The sequence below is a fragment of the Harpia harpyja genome, chromosome 1 (genome assembly GCF_026419915.1).
Source record: "Harpia harpyja isolate bHarHar1 chromosome 1, bHarHar1 primary haplotype, whole genome shotgun sequence".
Classification (NCBI taxonomy): Eukaryota; Metazoa; Chordata; class Aves; order Accipitriformes; family Accipitridae; genus Harpia; species Harpia harpyja.
In genome coordinates, this window is record NC_068940.1 from 102,554,987 (window position 1) to 102,576,974 (window position 21,988).

General features: G+C 42.4%; 1 protein-coding gene across 1 annotated transcript in view; it reads left to right on the forward strand.

Moving 5' to 3' along the window:
* The window catches only part of ACVR2B (activin A receptor type 2B), a 106,656-nt gene extending 86,014 nt beyond the window's left edge, over positions 1-20,642 (forward strand). Inside the window, exons 6-11 of the mRNA XM_052807462.1 lie at positions 869-1,012; positions 1,909-2,057; positions 5,743-5,857; positions 7,432-7,570; positions 10,185-10,315; positions 11,485-20,642. Of these exons, the coding sequence (XP_052663422.1) occupies positions 869-1,012; positions 1,909-2,057; positions 5,743-5,857; positions 7,432-7,570; positions 10,185-10,315; positions 11,485-11,679 (873 nt within the window). The 3' untranslated portion in view covers positions 11,680-20,642. The remainder of the gene's footprint in view (positions 1-868; positions 1,013-1,908; positions 2,058-5,742; positions 5,858-7,431; positions 7,571-10,184; positions 10,316-11,484) is intronic.
* Positions 20,643-21,988: the final 1,346 nt, after the last annotated feature.

Genomic DNA, 21,988 nt, shown 5'->3' on the forward strand with positions numbered 1-21,988 from the left:
TGAGATCTACAGGGTATTTTAACTTTGCTGTAGATGTCCGTGTTGTTAAAGTCCAGCAAGGCAGTGTGCAGCTGCGATGCCCAAAGTGCACACAAAGGATCAAAGCCCCGGCTTTGTGTGTCCTGCCTGGGTAGATTGTAAATCCGGACCCGAACCTAGCAAACAGTTTACAGCTTACAAAGGCACAGCCCCAGCGCTGTGAAAGCTAATTGCACTGCAGCATTTCTGTCAGCTCACGTCTTCTGCTCTAGGAAACCTTTGAACACTCCTGACTTGACTCTCTAGGAGTTGCAGATGGAAAGAGTAAAGCAATCAAAAGTCAAATGAAAGAAGAAGGACTGAAGCATCTTCGTGTTCCTCCGCTGTCTCCTTCTTCGTTAATTTTTTGCCCTGTATTTGTTGTCATAGCATTGCTAAAGGAGATTTGCACATCTTCTGTCCAAGCCAGCTGTGACCTACTAGTAAATATTCAATAGAGCCTAGATTAGATTTTGTAATCATAACAATTACAGCTACAATGCAGATCTGGGTGCTGTATGCACAGGCTTTATTCTTGCAAGCAACCTTAGGAAATCTCGACAAATCTTATTTCTCAGTGAGGTTGAGTTTGGATTCCTCCCCACTACCCCCACATGTGCTTTAGGAATAGCTGAGGATAATTTTGGAGAAGGGAGACTAAGAACAGCAACTTCCAGTCTTTCTCCAGTATCTACCCTTTAGGAAAACAGCCTCATTTTGAAGGGATACATCACATCCGAACGCTGGAGGATGATATTAAGAGGACCTTGAGCAGCTCTGACTGAGCCGAAAGAGCTGTTTGCTTTAAAGGGAAGCGTGATCTTTGATGGTGCATTTCTCCCTGCTTTAGGATAAGCAGTCTTGGCAGAGTGAGAGGGAGATTTTCAATACTCCTGGCATGAAGCATGAAAACCTTTTGCAATTTATCGCAGCAGAGAAAAGAGGGACAAACCTAGAGACAGAGCTCTGGCTGATCACAGCTTTCCACGACAAGGTAACGTATCATTGCATGTACATTTTGGGAAGGCACAGAGGCAGCTGGTTGTGAAGCAGCAGGATTTGGTGTCTGATATTCTCCCAGAAGCTCCCCTGTAATCTAGCCAGTTTGTCCCTGGTGAGCCATGGCTCGGTAGTGGAGAAGTGTTCCTGCTCCCCTCCTTCGAAGACTCTTCCTTTAGCTTTCAAGGCTTTCCTACACAAACATAAGATTAATAAAGGTGGGACTTGAGGAGAGAGAGAGGCACAAAAGGCTACAGCTCACGTCCGTGGTGGTCACCGTATCTTAATGTGCGTAGATGAACATGTGGGAGCCGCGTGTCGCAGACCGTTGCCGTCCCAACTCGCCCCTTGCAGATGGGCTCCATGTTTGCTTTTGAAGCTTGGAGCATATCTCCCGTTTCATGGATTGCTTTAGTTAGCAAACATGACTAACACTTAAAATAAAACAAACACGCACAAATCCGGGGTTGAGCCAGCAGCGTTATCCCTCTGTTTAATCCAAGGTCTACTGAGTCAATCATTGCCACAACCAGCTGATACAATGCATCATCTTCTTGCATGGAAGGCTTTCCCCTTTCTGAGGTTGGATGAATTGCTCTGTTTTGAGATGAGTTTGTGCCTTCCTTACCTCCCTCCCATTCCCTGGCAGATTAGTGGACTCTTTTTGGACATCCAGATACTTTCTGTGCTGTCAAGGGCTGAGGTCTCATGAACGCTTCTGTTTTTTATTTCTTCTTCTTTTTTACTGTCGCTAGTGATTACTTCCCCCCTGTTAAATCAAGGTTCAGATTTCTCAAGCACTCATTAAAACCATTTTCTAAACTGATGAGTTGGCATAACTGTCATGTAGCAGGGTCTGCGATTAAGAACATATGATGTCTTGTTTCACAGGGCTCTCTGACGGATTACCTGAAGGGCAATATTATCAGCTGGAATGAGCTCTGCCATGTTGCAGAAACAATGGCCCGTGGCTTGTCCTACCTTCATGAAGATGTCCCTTGGTGCAAAGGTGAAGGACACAAACCTGCTATAGCACACAGGTACGGCCTCTTTCGTTGACGCCATCCAAGTGCTGTGTTCAAATGTTTGCAACCTCTTTGAAATGATGCTGTTGAATGGAGGAGATTGTGCTTTTAGGAAGTAAATGCCTTTTAACCCAACAAACCCTATGCTAAGACAAGATTGTTTTTCAACCACAGATGAAATGGTTAAGGGCAAGTAAGCATCTTGTCTGTGAAACAGTCAGTATGATTGGTAGTGCTTTATGGCAAATGTCTGAAGTGTAGGTGCTTCACTCTTCCAACAACTCTTCTCTTGACATGTAGTGGAAAGGGAAATCTGGTTGCTGCAGAACCGCTCTTTTAAAGGACTGTGCTTGATAAAGCACATTATAATCCTGTATTTCTATGGCCGTACCAAGATTTGGACTCTGTTTTTCCCTAAGTGTTTCAGACTGATAACTCCACTGTGTGTCTTCCCACAGAGCTTTTGATCATTAGGTAAGAAATGGAGAAACTGTAGAAATGCAGAAAATGGCTGCTATATATTTTTCACTGTAGTTTTATAGTGCCCAAGATGTGCCAGGGTGCTTATGAGAGACACCAGAGCAGGCACCACGGTGCCTCTGAGACCTCTTGGCACACGCTTCCACCCACCTGCGTGGCAGTGCCGTGGGGACAGCGGGAACCCAGAAAGCAGTGGGTGAAACCGTACTTGTTTTAGCCCTTCTCCGAAGTCCCACGTTGCTTGCCCTGGACTAAAGCATCTCTACCGGTTGGTTTGCTAGTGGCACGGCAGGAGGGGGGAGTTTTCCAGAAGGGATTTACGCGGGCTACACGCCGTAATCCGTGGCCATACTCCCCCGCCACCCACTGCATTTCATCTAGAAGGGACTTAAACCCCACGTCCAGCTGCAGCAATTTGTACCCGATCTAGCGGGGCCGTCTTCATGTATGGCGAGATAATCCCTGGTTTTGCAAGGGTGTCCCTGCCCCAAAACAACCGCCCTCCCCGAACCTGAAGGTTTCTGAGAGCTGGGGGCTGTTGAAAGAGCCTGCAGCTGCCTTTGTGCTGTTCCTGGAGCTGACCCCTGTGTCCCTGACATTTGTCCCTGTGGAATAAAGGCAGTGGTTTATACATGAAAATTCCTGAGGGTGGGGAACAGAGAAAGGCTCTAGAAAGGCTTTAAAGCAACAGATCGTGCTCATTAGTGTCCCCATCCATTTAGCAAATGATAAAAGATGGAGAATGCACCATTTGTGTGAACTTAGCACATACCTACAGAAGACGGATTTCAGGACACAGGGGATTTCCCTTGGATTACCCCTTTCCTTTTATTTTTGTTTTAAAAGAAAACACCAAATACATTTTAAATCGAGGAGTGGGGAGGGAGATGGTATTTTTTTAATGGCTTCTCACAATGCATGCGAAGATGCTGGGGTTCCCAGGTGGGACTCCCCGAGTCATTGCTGGGCAGGGGTTCAGCTAACTCCTTACTGGCCCCGGGCAATACAAGGAGGATTAAGGTTATGGGATTGCTTGTTGGTGCGAAAGTGCCCCCACGTGGAAGCTGAAAATAAAATCTCTGGTGTCTGAATCGAGTTAATGCACCCGTTGTTCATAGTCTGCTCGCTTTCTTATTCTCTAGTTTGAAGCATTACATGGAAAAAGATATTTTTTTCTTTTCAGGACGCTTTCTTTTATTGGTGACCATTTTAGGATGGTCTAATGCATACGGTGTTAGTGGGAATTCTACTTGGCATGGCTTGGATCAGGTCTTTTTCCCTGTCCTGCATATGTTTGCATTTCAGCTTACACTTGCCAGTTCAAGTTGGTTTGTGAAAGGAAGGATAGCATGGAAAATTGGGGAAATGTGTGGAAATAGGGGAAAAAAAGGAAGCGCAAAGGGAAATCCCTGCATCACGTATCAAGACGTAGTAGTTAACTGTTGCATGCCCAAAGGGCGCTGTGGGTGAACAGCAGCGGCAAATGCCTATAAAATAATACTAGTTTACATCTTGCTTCACTTTGGAAACGTATCATTCAGGCAGACTGTCTAATAATTTCTGTGTGGTCCTTATTGAGCCACCGTTTTGCAAAAATCTCGTGCACAATCTGTGCCATCCCGGAAGGCATAATCCCCTAATGCTGACCGAGCAAAGGAGTTTATCTATGTCATTAGGTGATGGCTGTTTTCTAAGCCTGTGGGGAAACTGCTATAGCACGGAAGCAGTCAGTCTCTAAGATGATAGGTATTAGGTAAATGGTGTTTTTCTCTGTAACGGAGGGGTACAAATGTTTTGCAGGCTCTGCAAAACTGTACTGTGTCCCTAGAAACCCCATGTGTCCCCTTGAGGAGGTGATGGAGGCTGGTTTCTGCTGGGGTTCCCTGGCTGTACGATGCTCTCCAACTTCATACCCACTCTCCCCATCTTAATACTCGAGCCAGAAATGCCCGTCATGCTGTGTTTAGCTCAGAAAGGAAAAATCCTTTCTTCTGATTTTTTAAGCTCAGAATCAGGGGCTGGTGCTACAGGATGGTTTTTGCTTGCGGTGCTTTGAGCTGGTGCTCTGGCATCCGAGGCCGCAGCAAGCAGCCTTTCTCTATGGTCCAGCAGTTTCTCTCTTTCCAAAGAATTTTGACAGGTCTCTCTAGTGCGGAACAATTGTATCTGCCCTCATTAATTATTTTGTGCAGGCCTACAATGTCCTGCAATCAGCAGGGTCACCGAGTGAATTGATGATAGGGAAATTATAATGCTGAGCATACCGGACAATTGCCATCTGCTGTCTAAGGTCTGTAATTTAATTAGATTGCCAAACATTCCTTTTCAGATGAAAATGCGGGAAGCCCAGGGAACAGGGCTTGACTGGCTAGGCATCTTGGTGTGACCCTCCTCCACCTCCCCTACCCCCCCGCCTTCCAGCCCCTGCAGATTTACCTGAGCTGCCCTGAAATGATCCCGCTGCAGCACAGGACTGACACAAACGTCCCCTTAAAGCCACCTTCAAGCACAGACCCACCATCTCTACTGCAAATGCTTACACCTGCCTGTCAGCTGCCCGGTCCGATCCTGACAGCTTGTCTGAGTGAGGGCTGACCCCCTTCCCTGCTTGCTTTCCAACCCTCTGAATTCTCTGGGGAAGATCGATCCGGCAATTAAAACATAAGTGCAATAGATGACTATGGCAAAAGTCTGTTGAAGCGTGTAGTCAGGGTGAAGAGAGTCCCACGAGCATGTGCTAATTTCCAGGAACATCTAATTTTGTAGATAGGAGCAAACATCCTTACTAGGATAAGGAGTAAATGCATCCCCTTAACTGTCTTGCTTTTGTTGTTGGGAGCGAGAAATGTGAGAAATGCCCAGAGGTGGGGGTCCGCAGCTGGTGCTCAGAGCAAGAAATGATGCCTTACACTGCCTGCTCTAATTAAAACACCCCCTTCATATCACTACTTGCTTTTATTTTGAGGTTAATTCACCACAGAGTTTGGCTGACTCTGTGCTGGGCAGCACAGGGCTGCTTGATTGTGGTTTAGGGACACGGGCAGCGAGGAGCAGCCGAATTTGCCAGTGCTGGCCGTGCCGGGCAGCCGGGGAAGGAAGGAAGGAGCTGATTTACTAGAGGCTGCTAAGCCTATAGACTTACAATGTGGAGCGTTGCAATGTGATTTAGACACGTGCCGTAATAAACCCTTCCCAAACTTGCTTCTTGGCTTGTCCATAGGGACTTCAAGAGTAAAAATGTCTTGCTGAAGAACGACTTGACGGCAGTGCTAGCCGATTTTGGACTAGCTGTACGGTTTGAACCTGGGAAACCTCCAGGGGACACTCATGGACAGGTAATCATTATCTTTAGCAATAATATTTTTAAAAGTTGAGCTTGCCATAGTTCCTCAGGAGTGGGGAGTATTTTGTATAGACGCATTTAATTCTCTTCGAGATACGTATTTTTCCATAAAAGCTTGTGCTCAGGCATAAATTCCAGGAGCTGCTTTGATCTGGGTGAGCGGGGAGAGTGCTCAGACCCTCCCGACCGCTGTGCAGGTGGAGTCCCCGCGGCTCCAGGGGCATGTGGCTTCTTCCTTCAAACACACAACTTGCTGACTCTTTATTGTCTTGGTATTAAATATTAATACTCCTAAAATTATTCATTTATTTTTAAGAATTCAGCCAGGCTGGCTGCTTGGGTGACCTTTAGCAATGGCAGATCTTGTGAGGTGGCTCTGCGCTGCGTAAACAATTTGCTGTGTTTTTATGGGTTCTTAATTTTCTGCCTTTGCGTTGTGGCAAGCGGCCCCTTGTTCTGCTCTCGTGCCCAGGGCACAGCAAGGCCAGCATCCCCTCCTTGTGCCTCTGGGGTTTTTTTGAATGCCCATCTCTAATGCAGGCTCCCTTTTTACCTTTATCTCAGAAGGAGTGAACGCTTTTGTGGGTTAGCCCCTGGCAGCTTTCCTCACTTTTGCCCTCTTTTTTGGGGCTTTTCCAGTATTTTGCATGCTTTTTCACATGCTGGCTTCCCCCTGTCCCCACTGCCTCAGGTAACAGCAAGAACAGATGAGAATTTCCTAAAGGAAAATATTAAAGGCATTTCAATTCCCATGTTAAAAAGGTGGGGTTTTTTCCTTGCTCTGCTCTCCACTCTTCTATATTATGGGCTATAATTCTGCCATGTATATAACCACAACCACATGAGGAACTCGGTGTGGCTCTGTCTGGACTAAACACAAGAAGATTGGCACTATAATGAGGACTGAATCCCCTCAAAGCAAGAGGGGATCTCTTCCGAACAGATCACAGCAAGCCAGGGCAGGGTAGACTTTGCAGGGTTCATGCTTTCCTACTCCTGTGGATGCAGGAGACATTTTTTTAATCCAAGGCTGTCAAACCAACACCATTTCCTACCTTTCAGGATATATCAATTTTACTCTTTTTTTTTAATATATATTTTATTTTATTTTTTTTTTTTTAGTGAAAGGGGATTGAACTTTCAATGACTATGATAAGCAAGTCTGACTTGACCTCAGGGTGTTCTGTGTGTCTCCAAAGACAGCATTTTCTCATGCAGTGTGTGCTGCTGGAGCAAGATGTGGTGGGACGCAGGGAAGGCAGGATTTCATCCGTATTCACCGTGCCGCGCTGCATTTAAATTAGACCTGTAGCGTACACTGAATGAATATCACACACGTAGCTATGCACTTTGGCTTTTTCCTTCAAGTAGCTTATCTAGACTCAAGTGATCTTAATGAGAATCGGTGTCAGAAAAAACAGCTCCCTTTTGCTTGTTTTTCAAGTGAGGTGCAACTTTAGCAGAAGTAGCCTTAAGGCTAATGAAACCAGCTGTCACTCATCTCCAACCAGTGGAGGCTGATGGGCCCAACTGGAATGTAACTTGAGTTGTGTTTTTTCCCTGTAGGTGGGAACAAGGAGGTATATGGCTCCCGAAGTGTTAGAGGGAGCAATCAACTTCCAGCGAGACGCCTTCCTGAGAATAGACATGTATGCAATGGGACTGGTGTTGTGGGAGCTAGTCTCCAGATGTAGAGCAGTTGATGGTAAGAATAAAGATTGTCTCGTCCCTGGGGAGGGCTCTGTTTCAGCGTGGTTTAGTGTCCAGAGAATGGGCCTGGCTTTGTTTCAGAAAAAAAAAAAACAAACCAATGGTGTATTTTTATTAAGCAGCTAACCTGTTTTTCACTTGCTTGTTTTTTAACATAAGCTGTCGTTCTCTGTAGATAATAACCTTTGTAGTGTTCAAATCTCAAAGTGCTTCTAACTACGCTGGTTGCACTGCAAATGGGCTGAGAACTCAGAGGGAGAAGGAGTAGGTGATTCCTCCGTCGGTGGTGGATGTCCTTTAGTCCTGAGCCTGCTCTGTGCTGCTGTCCGTGGCACTCTGCATTCCTACGGGTGACCAGGGCAGGCTTTGAGCTCCAGAGAAGAGCTGTGCTCAGCTCCGGCTTGGCTGTCACACCTCACTTCTGCAGGGCAGCGTGGGAGCCTCAATGGAAAGCCCAAAGTGAAGCACCTTGGTGAAATAGCAGGAACACAGGGCTGAAAGGATCTTCTTGGGTCAGCAAGCCCATTTCCCTGCTATCATAAATTTAGAGTTTTGCTGATCAAGCTCTCTCTCAGCAGTGGGCTGAGTTTGTTGTTCCATCTACAGCTTTGGAGGATCTCACTTTCTCCTGAATGATCCAAAAGAGTGAACTTTCATGGTATCTCCTTTCTCAGTTTTTTTAATCCTAAAATGATGCTGCAATGCGGGGCATTTTTTCTGTCCAAATAGCACATCTGCCCTTTGGTGACACCCCTCGCCATTTGCAGGATCTTGCCCCTGGTCAGGGAAGCAATCATTTCATTCTAGTAGCTCCAGGGCTGTTTGCTCCAACTACTTTCCTCTTGTGTAGATATGGGTGCTCTGGACTGACTATCAAGTTAATAAATTAATAGTGCCTCACCTGGACTTCAAACATTTTTGTTAGTATTGCAGTAGCACCAAGGAGCTTGATTATAATTAGGATGTCTGCATAAGTATGTGGTAAGAGAAGCTGTTTCCTTCAAAAAGTTCCTAGCTAACCAGATAAAATGCTGGAGGAGCAAGGAGGTGGGAGCACAGTGGGGTGAAACAGTGGTACCCAGATCACTCTGCAGGTCTTTGTTAGATGTAGGAATAACCTTTCTCTGTTGAGGCCCCCCCAGATACCACTTGGATTTTTGCCTGTCATGTTTGTGAACTCCTTCCAACTCTTCTCAGGCAGCAGCTGGCCAAGATACTCCAGGTGTCGTACACAGCACCATTAAATTGGTGGAAAGGCTTCCTTTGGGATGAGGGGTGTTAATGCTGAACCTCATCTGCACTTTTAGCTAAGAAGTGATGTTGTCTAAATTGCATCACCTTATTTAACAGATCTGCTCCATCTCTGTGGTCAGAATCATATCTGCTGGCTTCAGTGACCAGTGACCCTAGTCCTGATGTGTGGAGCTGAAAGGCAGTGAATGTAACTTCAGAAACAGAGCTTTGACTCAATTCCAGTTGTGGGATAGCTGGTGAGCATGATTTGGCTTGGAGACCACCAGTGCAGCTCTTCATAGCCTTGATTCCTCTTGGAGGAAGAGGAAGGGAAGGTCATGAGCGTTATTTTGCCATCCGTTCTAGCGAGTGTTTCAGTTTGGTTTAGTGACTGACATTGTGTCAACAAGAATAATGATAAGCTCTTTCAGTGATTTTTTTTCTTTTTTTTTTTTTTTTTTTTTTTTAGAGTATCTAAACATCATGTTCTTGGTATCACAGTTCATGACCAGCTAAAGTGGTCAGCTCTTTTATTTTAGTCTGGAAAGGCCCTCTTGAAATATCTCCATTCTTGAAAGAGATCACTCTTTGCTACTGAGAAACCTTAAGTGATGCTGCGGAGCACCCTGGGAAAGCCCATCAGTTAAGCCGGGCTGCCATTTGTGAGAGTGTCTACGCGTTGCCAAAGGCCAAATGATGTTTCAATAAGCAAAAGTTATTGCTACGTCCAGCGTCTGCACTGATTCTTAACAGTTGTCTCATTCCCATGGCCCAGGGCAGTTCGCAGCCATAACTGGTATAACTAAAGCATTCAGAAATCATTTTGCACTTAGGAGCTGGTACTTGGGAGAAGTGCATCTGGCTCCAGCATGTCAGGGCTGACTCAAACCTATGAACAAGCCAGATCACAAAGCAAGAAATTACAAGTGTTGTATGCTTGACCTTGCTAGTCAGTGCCTAAAATGAAATTATGCTTATGCCGAAACCTTTGTCTAGGTTATTGTGTGTTGAATTGCTATGTTAAAATGTGAGGAGGATGGGCTGATTTGCTCTTTCTGTTAAAATAAATCATGGACTACTCGGCAAGCCTCCTCAAGGAGAGCGGTGGGATCGGGAGGCCCGGCTGAGGGTACGGATTCGTAACTCGACGAGGTGGAAAATGCATGGCCAGACAAGCAGCGGGGACAGCAGAGTCCATTGTGCAGGAGGAATGTAAATCACATTTGTCTGCAGTGACATGTGAACTTCAGGGTTTGCTGCAGTGGGTTGAGGTTGCTTTGGAGCCGCAGCTCACTCATGCATGGGGAGGATGCGGAGGTTTCTCCTCTCTGCAGAGGAGATTTCTGTACTAACATGGTTCTCCATGTGCACCTTAGGTCCAGTGGATGAATACATGCTGCCTTTCGAAGAAGAAATAGGTCAGCACCCATCCCTTGAGGACCTGCAAGAAGTGGTGGTTCACAAGAAGATGCGCCCTGTGTTCAAGGATCACTGGCTGAAACACCCCGTACGTCCCTCCTGGTTAATGGTGGAAAATGTTTTCCTGTGTGATGGGAATGAGGGATGTGGTTGTGCATCGCTCGTTAGCTTCAGAGGGAAGCTGACCAGTCCACCCCGGTGCACGGATCTGCTCCCTAGTACTAGAGACAGTCAGTGCTGGGGAATGAGGGATTGCTCAACGCCTTCATGCTCCGCTTTCCATTTGTCCCTCGTATTTAGAGAGTAAACCAGCTGATTAAAGTCAGCTAGTGCTGAACATGGAGCGTGTGGTGGTTTAGTAGGACTCCTTAATATAGTGAGAGAATGGAAAATAAAGTCCCTTTCGTTAAGAAAAAGAAAACGATCCATACCATTGGAGACGCGTTCCTCACAAGCTAGATAGCATGCAAGACTTGAACAATTTTTTGAGGAAAAATTAATTAGACGTGAAGGCAAGCAGACAATAAAGGAAAATGCAGCATGGGTTTCCCAGAGGTAGATCATTTCAGGCTTGTGTTTTTAATGAAAGAGGTGATTTTTTTCAGACTGGGAAACTGAGCAGATGATGAAATCTCACAGGGCTTCAGTAAGAAACTAAATGCCTCTATTCTGACCAAACTGCCACGGTTTTGGCTGAACTCAGATGTACTGACTCATTGTCTAGAAGTCAAGGAGAGCTGCGGGTTGTAGATAAAGAGGAGTGTTCCAGTTCAAAAGAACGTTCAAATAAGAGTTGCGGTCTTCCAGCAGTGTTGAATTTAGTTATTTTGGGGATATCTACAGAAGTGATTGCAAACAAAGCAAGGGTTTCGTAGTAACTGATAGGGTGCTGCCAGCTCTCAGGGTTTTATCATGGGAATTGTAATACTTGATGTCTTGTCTTTTCAAGCTTCAACTGCTGAATCTCAGGATGTATTTTGATATTAAAAAAAGTACTTCTGGGGCTATGAAAAAAAAAGCTGGATGTGACCAAGCCCTACATCTTTAGAAACCAAAAGCTTAAAAAAAACCCAAAACACATATTTAAAGTATTTTTAAAATCTAATCTCATAATAATTTGCATACCGTGGAGAAAATTTTCTTAGTTTTTCTTGACAGCATTAAGCTGTGTTAAGTGGACCTCCTCGTCCACTGCAAAGACGGTACCCGGAGCAGACGTTGTTGCTGAAGGTGCTTTCTCCCCCTTGTTGTCCGCAGGGCTTGGCGCAGCTCTGTGTGACCATCGAAGAGTGCTGGGACCACGATGCGGAGGCTCGGCTCTCGGCGGGCTGTGTCGAGGAGCGCATTGCGCAGATCCGCAAATCCGTAAACGGCACTACCTCGGACTGCCTCGTCTCCATCGTGACGTCCGTCACCAACGTGGACTTGCCGCCCAAAGAGTCTAGTATCTAAGTCCTGGTTCACTTTTGTCTTTCCAGACTCAGTGGATTTAAAAAAAAAAAAAGTTTAAAAAAAAACCCACACAAAAAAAAACAAAAACACAAAAATCCAACAAACACATGAATGCAGCTGCTATTTTATCTTGACTTTTTATTATTATTGTTATTATTATTATTATTATTTTTTTGGATTGGATCAATTTTACCAGCACATTGCTCTACTGTATTAAAAAAATGGACATTTCAGCAAGCATTCAGGTGCCGACTAATGAATGCAGAAAAGGTGCAGGTACCTCAGAACCTCAACAAACTCACTTCAGTTGTTTTTGTTTTATTCAGTTTTCTGGGTTTCTCTTTATCGGTCTGTCTTCTGAGCGGAGCATCTGTGACGTAAAGGAAAACCACCTACCATCTTAGAAAACGCAATGCTGCAAACTGTGGAGGAAACTTAAGACTGTTATATAAAGAATACACCTTCCTCAAAAGGATTTTTTTTCCCCATTTTGTTTTGGTTTTGGGTTCAGTTCCTTTTTTTTTTTTTTTTTTTTTGGAAGTGAGCTTCAAAAAAAAACAGCAGATGTGTCTTTTACGGATCTAACGGGTGTCATTGTAACATGGAAAAAAAAGTAACTGGGCGGAGAATGTTAATTCTTGATGGTAGAATTGAAGGGGGGAGCGTAGAATAGGGGTGGGGAGAGTGACGTTGGACTTGGCAGCATTTGGGGAAACATCATTTGCTATGGAGCTACTTCTCAGGTAACCATTAGAGGAGGGGAAGGACATTTCTGGGCAGAGTATTAACAGCTGCAGTGTACGGAGAAAGCCGAGTTAAAGAGCCAATAGTTGTAAGCAAGGCACTAGTTCTTTCTTCCTCCACTGTCTTGGGCTTGGGTGGTAAAAGAACAAAGCAGAACTATAATTACCTTTTTATTTTTCGACTCCAGATAGTAATGGGAAGGACGCTTTTAAGCAGTGTAATTGGAAGAGGTGGGAAAGTGTGTTCTCAGAAGCACTTTGGTAAAATATTGGTAGATGGGAAAATTTTTGCATCTCGCTGTAAGTGCAAGTCAGTTCAGGAAATTCGGCCTTGGGGTTGATTATCTGTCAGCCCAAGCTACTGGTGCAGATGGTGAAAAGAGAAGAAGTGTGAAAACTGGCTCTATAATTTATTATTTTTTCCTTATTAATTTGGGGCTGGGGGGGGCGGAAATACCTGAACCGGTGGTAGATGGCTCCTGTAGCATCCGAGAAGCCTATGAACTGCCCAGTTGCAGGTTGCAGAGGCAGCTGAGCAGCAGCAGTGATTATCGCAGCATCTCTCCAACTGGTTTCTTTGACGCTGCTTTCTCCTTACTCTGTGACGAAACTCTTTTGTCTTAAAGTGGTGCATATTCTAAAATACCGTTACTCTTATTATGCCATAAACTCGCTCTAGTCAGTGAATGTTCCTAATGCTGCTGATTCAACATTGAAATATTTTTTTAATTTGCAAAACATGCAATGTTTAAAAAAAAAACTAAAAAAAAAAAAACCACAAAACACACACACACACACGTTACGTGGCTTCCGAGGTTTAAACTGAAAAAAATTAAAAACTTCATGACCACAGACCACCTCAAACCAGAAATACCTCAGAATTTTCTACTTGTATGAGTTTTATTATATATTTTGTTAGTTGTGTTGTCTTGTAGTAAGTATATTTTAATGTAAGTTGGCTTTTATGACAAGGGAGTTTTAAAAAAAGAAAAAAAAGAAAAAAAGTTCCAAAATCTTTTAGGAAGTGCTACCATTTTTTTTTTTGTTTTATAAAGCACCATTGTAAATAACTGTATACAGTTGTAGAATAACTGCCTATATAAGGTACCTGGGCATTATTCACTCTTATTTGTGAAGGCTGTTTCCATTCTGTGTTATTTTTTTGGTCTGTTTTAGTGAAAGGACAGTACATCTTTTTTTTTCTTTTTTTTTTTTATTATTATTTTTATTTTTTTTACTTTGACTATAACATGAATTCTGTGTCTTGCTAGACTGACAAAGTTATGTCCATTGGATGGCCAGAACTTCTAAATTTTTCTTTGTGTTAAGCCAAAATGCAGTCCTAAACTAATCACCCTGTAATGAAAATGTAAAAAGTCTGTATTATATAAACGAATTGGACTTCTTGCCACTGCCAAATTATCAGCGTGCACCCTTGCACAGATATAATTTATTAAGCAAACAAAATCACTAATTGGAGAAAATATAAAGAAAATTGAAATATATTTCTTGAAAAATATAGCTTTAAAACCTAGAGGTCACAAATGAGGACACGGTCCTTTATCTTGAAGAGACATTAAGATAATTGCCTTAATTTGTCTATCTGAATAAAGTCTTAACCTATTCTTTCAAGTTACTGAATGTATATTGCATATTAGTATGTACACACATGTAACTGTATTTCCGTGTGTAGGTTTGGAAGTTTCTGTTTCTTGATGTGCTTCTGTTGAGAACACCTTGGCAAAACCAGACAGAACGATACCATTTTGACCCAGCCGATGTCCCTGGTGGTGGTTGGCATCTTTGGGCCCGATGCTGCAACATACCTATGCTTAGCATTAAGCGTGTATGTAGCTCTTCTGGTGTCATGACATTAGGCACTCACTTAATGTTAAGCATGGTCATAAAGGTTTGCAGGATCAGTATTTTTCATGTTTAATACATTTCTGCACTGAGATTTATATTAAAATGTGACTATGTTTTAGAAGTGAAGTGATGTAGGGGTTGGGGTGGAGCGTAGAGCAGTTAAGATTGAGTGAATACTTGTTTCGAGGTGGGCTTGCTCCCATTTCCCTGGGAATGGGAGCCAGTTCATATTGCTGCAGAAAGAAAAAAGCTGTACTGTCTTTTAACTGTTAATATCTGTTTGCTGTTCTGGATTTTTTCCTTCAGCATTATGTATTATGGCTAAAACAGGCTTATTACAGCAGTTGCTTTTTTATCCTGATTTCTTTAAGAAGCTTTAAAGTATTTATTGAAAGTGCCATATGATTTTAATAGCCTATTAGACAGTCTCTGAAATCTTCTCTTTTGAGAAAGCATAAACAAAAATTCTCACGTGTAGCTTATCTTACTGCGGGGAACTGCACGACCGTACAAACTTTGACCAAATGTTGATTGTAAAGTACTACATCTTCCCTGGTGTAATGGTTCCTTATAGATCATCTTGTCAACAGGATTCAGAAACTGATTTTAAAAAGAGTTTCCAAATTGCCTGTGTACTCAGTTACAAATTTAAATGTATGTAGGTATGTGTGTCTTGCTATCGCAGCAGAGAAGGAAATCCTGAACTTTTGTTTATTTACAAATTTGTACCAGTTTAGCTAAAGCTGTTCTTTTAAACTGGTATTTATTTATTTTATTAATGAAGACAAGCTCTGATGAACTTACTGGTCTTTCAGCACTTGAGCTGTCAAGCACGTAGTTTCCTCAACGCTAATCTAGCATTTGAACTCTCATTGACAACATGATTTTGGTTCTGTTCAGTACTGCAGAGGCTTTTTCTAAGTCAGCAATTGGGCACGTCCATAGGTGTAGCTGTAATAAACATTTGGGGCTCTTTTCCTCTTAACACTCCCTTGAATATGATGGGTACAACAGCTCTTGCGTTACTTCCCAAGCACTACATTTCACTTGCCATTCAGACTTAGAAGAAGTAGCTCTTCAAATACTTTGCTGCAGAATTTTGTTGTTGACCTTCCTCTCTTGCATGGCAGTTCTTAGGTGAATATTAACCTTGAATGTCCTGGGTAAAAATTCTCCTTGACTTCAGGAGCCAGGATTCCCCTCTCTCTGGTGTAACTCCCTTTATGAATTTATTGCACAGGCTGGGCTGGTTTCCTAGGTAGAGGAAGTTTGAGTTCACATTTTGAAACTGGAAATGCCAGAGAAACTAAAATTGCTTTTTTTGAGATGAGAGCACTGTGACTTGCTAATGAAATTGCATTAGTACAGCAAGGCTGGAAATTGTATGTGGCTCATGTTGACATACAGGTGCATGTTATAAGAGATGGCTATAAACCAGTCTAACCATCAGTTAAATAGCAGCAGGCTTATAGATTATGATCAAGGATTTTAGCTAGTCCTGATCATAAAGTTTTCTCTATTGAAGACAAAAGAAAACCACTTTTTATTCTGCCTCGTTCTTCAGCTGAAATTCTCTTACAGAACATACTATGCTAGATAAGGTTACACCTATGGAAATGCTGAGATCTTTGTGTATGTTTGTTTCGAAGAGAAGGTCCATGAGTGCCCCCCAGTAACTCCACTGCATTTTTCTTGGGTCTTCTGACTCACTGCTGTTCCCACTTGTTATTGGTTTCGGTAGAAGCAGCAGAAGCCGTGGGTCCACTCAGTGCAACGTTGCTGGTGGGTATTTCCAGGTTGGCTGGGTCAGGCCTTGCCACTAGGAATCCTGATCCCCCTTAATATCACAGCACAGAAACTGGGGAACACACGTTTTATTCCTCGTGTGCTACTTTCTAGGCAGACTGTCAGAACTTGCCCTGTTCTGCAGGGGAATGATCTGGTTTCGCTCAGTATGGGAGAAACTCTTATTGCAGAGGAAGGTGCTGGTTGATAATGTTGTGACAGTGCTGTTGTTGCAGTCCTCTTCAAGCCACACTCCGCTTGAGAAGTTGCTAAGCAGGAAGTGTCCCGCAAACTATTATCACTTTTACATACAGAATATTGTTTGGTAACATTGTAAATAAAATAGACTATATAATAGAGGAGAATAAGGACATTTTGACTTTTTTACTTTTGGAAAAATATATATATATATATTTTAGTTACATATACAAACAAAAATTCTACATTGTGTGAGAATTCTTTTATACCACAAATTATTTTTGTAATGTCTAATATGTTTCTTCAGGGAAAAGGGAGAAAGGTCTGTGTACGCACAGCAAATAAATAAATAAATATATATATATAATGTTTAAATTAAGCGTGCACTACATCAAAGTCTAGAGGATAGAACAAGTTTAGCCTGAAACCAGTTTGAGGAGCAAGTTTGGATGTACTTGGACATGCTTTGAGGATGGCACCGAGTATATGTTTAGGTTATCTTGCATGTCGCATCCCTTCTGCTAAAGATGCTTACTGCTTTTCTGTGACCATCTTCAGTTTAAACAGGAAGAGTTTTTTCATGTATTCATGCGAGTATCCATGTGTGAGCCGTGTGTCTTTTGGCATATGCCGTGATACTGCAGTGAGTTGTGAAGTCAGGGTGTTAAGAATTTACCGAGACCAAATAGCCAGGCTGATCTCGCTCGCCGACGTATCTGTTTATAGCAGCTGTGTCTGCTGCATTGACAATATGATCTGTAAGGAGCTGTTGCCAGTAGAGTCCTGATAAAACCAATTCCTAGAAGTTCCTTCCCTCTCAAGTGACACAACTAATCAGGCTTCACCAGAACACGCAGATATGTGCTCTGTGTTCCCAACGTCAGATTTTATGGTCTGGGTCAGAGGCACTAAAGAAAAGGAGCACTGTCATGTCCAAAGTCCCACTTAGAAAAAGAGCATTCCAAATTTGCATAACCAATCCAAGGTATTCTAAAAGTATTAAAGATAAATGACTTAAAATGTATTCTTTTCACTTAAGCTAACTTTTCCCATTGGACCTAAAATGCACTCTGGTCTTTTTGGTTCCCTTAACTTCAACAGCATGGTGTCAGCGGGGTAAGAATTACTGAAAAAAGCTTTAAACCAAACAATACATTGTGCTACCTTGAAGCTGGTTTGACAGTGTGCCTTTTGAAATTAGCGCTTAAAGGACTTCGAGCAGGCTTCTGTAATTGCCGAGTCCTACATCTGTGTTCTTGGTGAAGTCCTGGCCCTGTGGAAGCCAGGGGGAGACTTGCCATCGAATTCTGTGGGACCACGAGTGTGTGTGTGTTCCTGGAGCACTTTCTAAACATACCTGGTCCCTTACTTACATGGGACTTCTTTTTTAAAACTCTAGTTTTAGGGTGACGCTCGGTTCCCTGACTGAAGTACTAACCTATCAAGTAAGCAGTAATCCTTTTTGTCAGGACGCTTCCACAGAAAGAGATCATACTTGTGTTATGTCCATCCAGCTGTTCTGAAATGTAATGCTGTTCTGTTGTGCCTTTATTTTTCCATGTAAAAGCAACTGCTGTAAGCTTTTTTTTTTTCTTTTACTAGTTTTTTCTGTCTGAAAAAACACTTTTCATTGCCCAGCTGTTATTTCTGGATGCAGTCTGTGATCCAGGTATTTCAAGAACCAATTACCTCAAACCTCATGTTAAACAGTGTTGCTATCTGGATTCTCCTTGATACTACAATATTGTAACATACACAAACAGGAACCTTGCTATATATGGGTGTTTATATATATGTATCATATACATATATACACGTATATATATGATATATATATGTAAATGGAAAGTGATCCCCAAGGACTGAAGGAAAAAAGCAAAACTTTTTTGTTTTCCAATTGAAACCAAAAGGGCTTCTCTGAAGCTCTATAATGGCATTGTGCTGGATACATATCAAGAAAGTGTTTTCTGAAAAGTGCTTCCTTTGTTAACCTTTTATTTCAGTATTTTAATGGGGCAGATGATGTGATTAAAACACTATTTCTGCATTTTTTGGCCCATTTTGAAGGAGAGGCCTCTTAATCTTTCCAGTTGTTAAAAAACAACAACAAAAAAACCCTCAGTGTACAACATTCCAGTAAGGTTTAGTATTGCAAAACTAAAGCATGTTCTGGGAAGACTTCATAGCTTCTGTTTTTGTGAAAAGGAAGGCATTGGCCATACTTTATTCAACTTTTCCACTGTTTTGAGGAACTGGAGTTTAACCAGTACCCATCCTAGTCAATTAAAATACTAATTCAGTAGTCACTGGCATCTCTGCATTGCCATCCCTGTTAAAACACCCCCCCCAAAAAAACCCCAAACCAGCCCAAACCAAAAATCCAACCATGACAGAGGAGTAGGAGGAGGAGGTTGGAGCATTTCATAGCTCCTGAAGGTGAACTTAGCACCACAGCAACTTTGTGGATAGCAAAAAACTTGTTGGCAAGACCTAGAACCTGTCTGGCCCTTTCCTTTTTCCAACTACCTTCTTGCAAGAACCTTCTCATAAAAGCAGACCTTCAACCACAGCGACTTCTCCTTAATGGTACTTTCCTGAAGAGAATTCTGTTCCAGATATATTTTCTGGGGAAAAACAAAAAGTTAGACCATTCTTTTCATTAACATTTTACTGTACACATTCCCCTCCCAAATGTCTGTTTTTAAAAAATGTATCCATGTAGCTGACGTAACATTACGGTCTGTATTTTACTTGGACAAAATAGTAGCCTTCCATCCCAATAGTAATGAATTTACTATTACTAGTAACTCAATTAATTAATTACTAGTAAGTAATTGTTAGTAATTAATTTACTATTACTAAAGGAAGAAAAGGAGATGTTTCTCTTCCCCCGTTTTTTCCTTGACTCTCAAATGTTTCTATGGCTATTGATGGTTTATGATTATCTTTGGTAAATCATTTACAAAAGTACTAAAATCTCCCAGAAGGAGGCATTTTGCAATGCTGCTGGCCTTCCAATGGAGTAACCGTGATGCAAAAGTCAATCTGTTGGTGGATGAGAATTGAAGGAGGTGGTTACTGCAAACTAAGTAACATTCTTGACCTCAATTCTATGCCATAAGTCCGCACAATGCCATTGTCAATCTGCTCAAACTATCTGCTTATGAATTCTGCATGATCCTCATGATAGAGTTGAAAGCCTGATCTTTCACCTGTTAATATTTTCACATTTGTCCTTAAGTTTGACAAATTTTATACTGTAAAGTTGACTTAAGTACAGTTTGATGTCAATTCTTGTGGAAAGAGCTTTCTGCATGTAACATTAGACACATACAGTTAAACAACACAGCATAGTACAAAACTCACAAGAAAATGTTTTGGCACCAGCAGAAAGAAATCTCACCCTAACCATTTGTCATTTTAAACCATCTTATTGTAAGTTTTACCAGCTACTTCTAAATTTGTGCTTTATTTAAAGAAATAAAATAAAAATCCTAAGACTTGTCTAGCGTAGTGAAATATGTGTATATCAGTTTTAGGATAAATAGCTAAGTCTTATTACGCTGTGTTACTTAACTTGTATATATAGAGTATACATAAGAGTTTGCAGTAACCTGTTTCTCCAGGATTTCCAGTTTGAATGGACTTAAACTCAAACTATGAAATTACGTAAATGATTTAGAAGATTGCAGAATAAACTGAGTGTAAATTACAGGAAGCTCTATCAGATGGTGAAATAATTTTTAAAGAGTCTTTTGGTCCTTGGCTCAAATTCAATAAGTACTGTTTGTATACCAAGATATGTGAAATGTAAATGTTGTAGGTTATATTTCACTCTTGTAGCTATAAAAATGTAGAACAGAGATAGCTTGTACTACTGAGTTAACAAAAGTTATACTAAAGTATCCTGTTAAAGAAAAAAGTATTCAGAGAGTTAAGCTCGTTGCTGTAACCCCTTTTGGATTGAAGTGTGCTGATTTTTTATATATATATATTTTATATATATATATTCTGCAAAAGTATATATATATAAAATGTATACATAAAATGGCCTAATGCAGACATCCATTGTATTGCAGTTATGAAGACATTTTGGAAAGAACATTGTATCATAGTTCATGAATTTGCAGTGGATCTTTGTTCCTTTTTACTGTGGTATTTTAGAAATGAGTCTCAAGTTTGAAATTAGATCTGCCAAGTTGGAGTTTTGCTGCTTCAGCTTTGCACTGGGTGTCTGAATAAACCAGTATGAATGTAGTATTTGCCCTGTGTGAAGCAGCTACACCCCAACAGATAGGAGGAAAAAAACTAGAAAGAACTATTTCAAGTTTATCTTTTTGTATATGAAAATAAACAGTAAATTACAAATAATTGCTTCTCTTGTTGGTGCGACGTTAAAAATCACTGTTATTTTATTGTCTTTGGCATCTAGCTGGAGTCTTTCTTTTTTTATAGGAGAATGTTTGGTGTTTTCATGGCATCTCTGCTATCCAGAATCCCTAACAAAATCCCTGCAGAGGCATAGCTGAGGCCTCTGCTACCCATCATTTGCTAACTCCTCCAAAGGGAAGAGGGAATTAGCTCGAATTGCTGCGTACTTTTAAGTGTGTTGCCTCTTGCAGCACTGTGGTAGCGCTGCTTATCATTCCCAGCGAAGAACTGTTCACATAGAGCATTACGTACATGTTAAGCTGTATCAATAAAGTCCAGCCACTAGCTGCAACTGCCAGCGACTGGGGGTTTGAATTAAATCCCAGGACCGTGCAGTGAAGTGTCTGCCCTTCCTTTCCACCAGCTCTAGCAGAGGAGCAGAGAAGAGAGCAAGGGACAGTGATCACCTAAATGGTTCCAACCTGATTTACAAAAACTTGCCTGCAACTACCTTAACGGTTGCTGGAAGTGAAAGTTACGCTGTATGTACAGCTGCTGTAAGAGCCATGAACAGTATGAACAAGCATGCCCCTGTTCATGATGTGCCCACGGCAACTGCACAGCCAGGTCCTTGACAAGGACGGCTGGATATTTCCTCGGTCGAGGGAGGCCGTTAGCAAACACACAGCGTGCACAAGTGCTGTGGGGTTCCCGGTCGGGGAAGTGGCTGTGAGGTACCTGCCGTCAGGGCGAGCGTTGGACCTGGGGCTGAGATGCAGCTTCCATACACCGTGGGTTTGTTTGGTTTTTTTTTTTTCCCAGTTTCAGCTGAGCACCAAACAAGATTCAGTGAGGCAAGGGGGACTGGACCTGCAAAAATACTAAAAAAAAAATCAAAAAAGCCTGAGCTCACTGTACTCATAACAACACAATGAGCTCTGTAATCCCCACAACGTGAGGCAAGAAGATGCCCCCAGCCACACACTGAAGCGTGGCCAGACCTCCCTCTGGGCAAGCTGCCCACAGTAAAGTGATGGCGTGGCGACACAGCCTTCATGTTTTGGCATTTTCCTTTGCTAAACTGGTCCTTTTTTTCAGGAAAAACGCCTCTCGCTTGGTGCTGGGCTGGAAATGCTTACAGTGGACCCACATCAGGCCACTATGAACATTAACAGGCACCTGTGGGGGAAAAATAGTAATAATCCAGCTGGTGTGTTTTTCCTGATAGAAAGCCTGAGGTCAAATCACCAAGAGGTGACTAAACCCAACCCCGCACCATCCTTCGGGGCTGGAGCCCTGGGCCGTTGCCCCTGGCCTTGCTGGCTGGGGACTAGTTTAGCCACCCC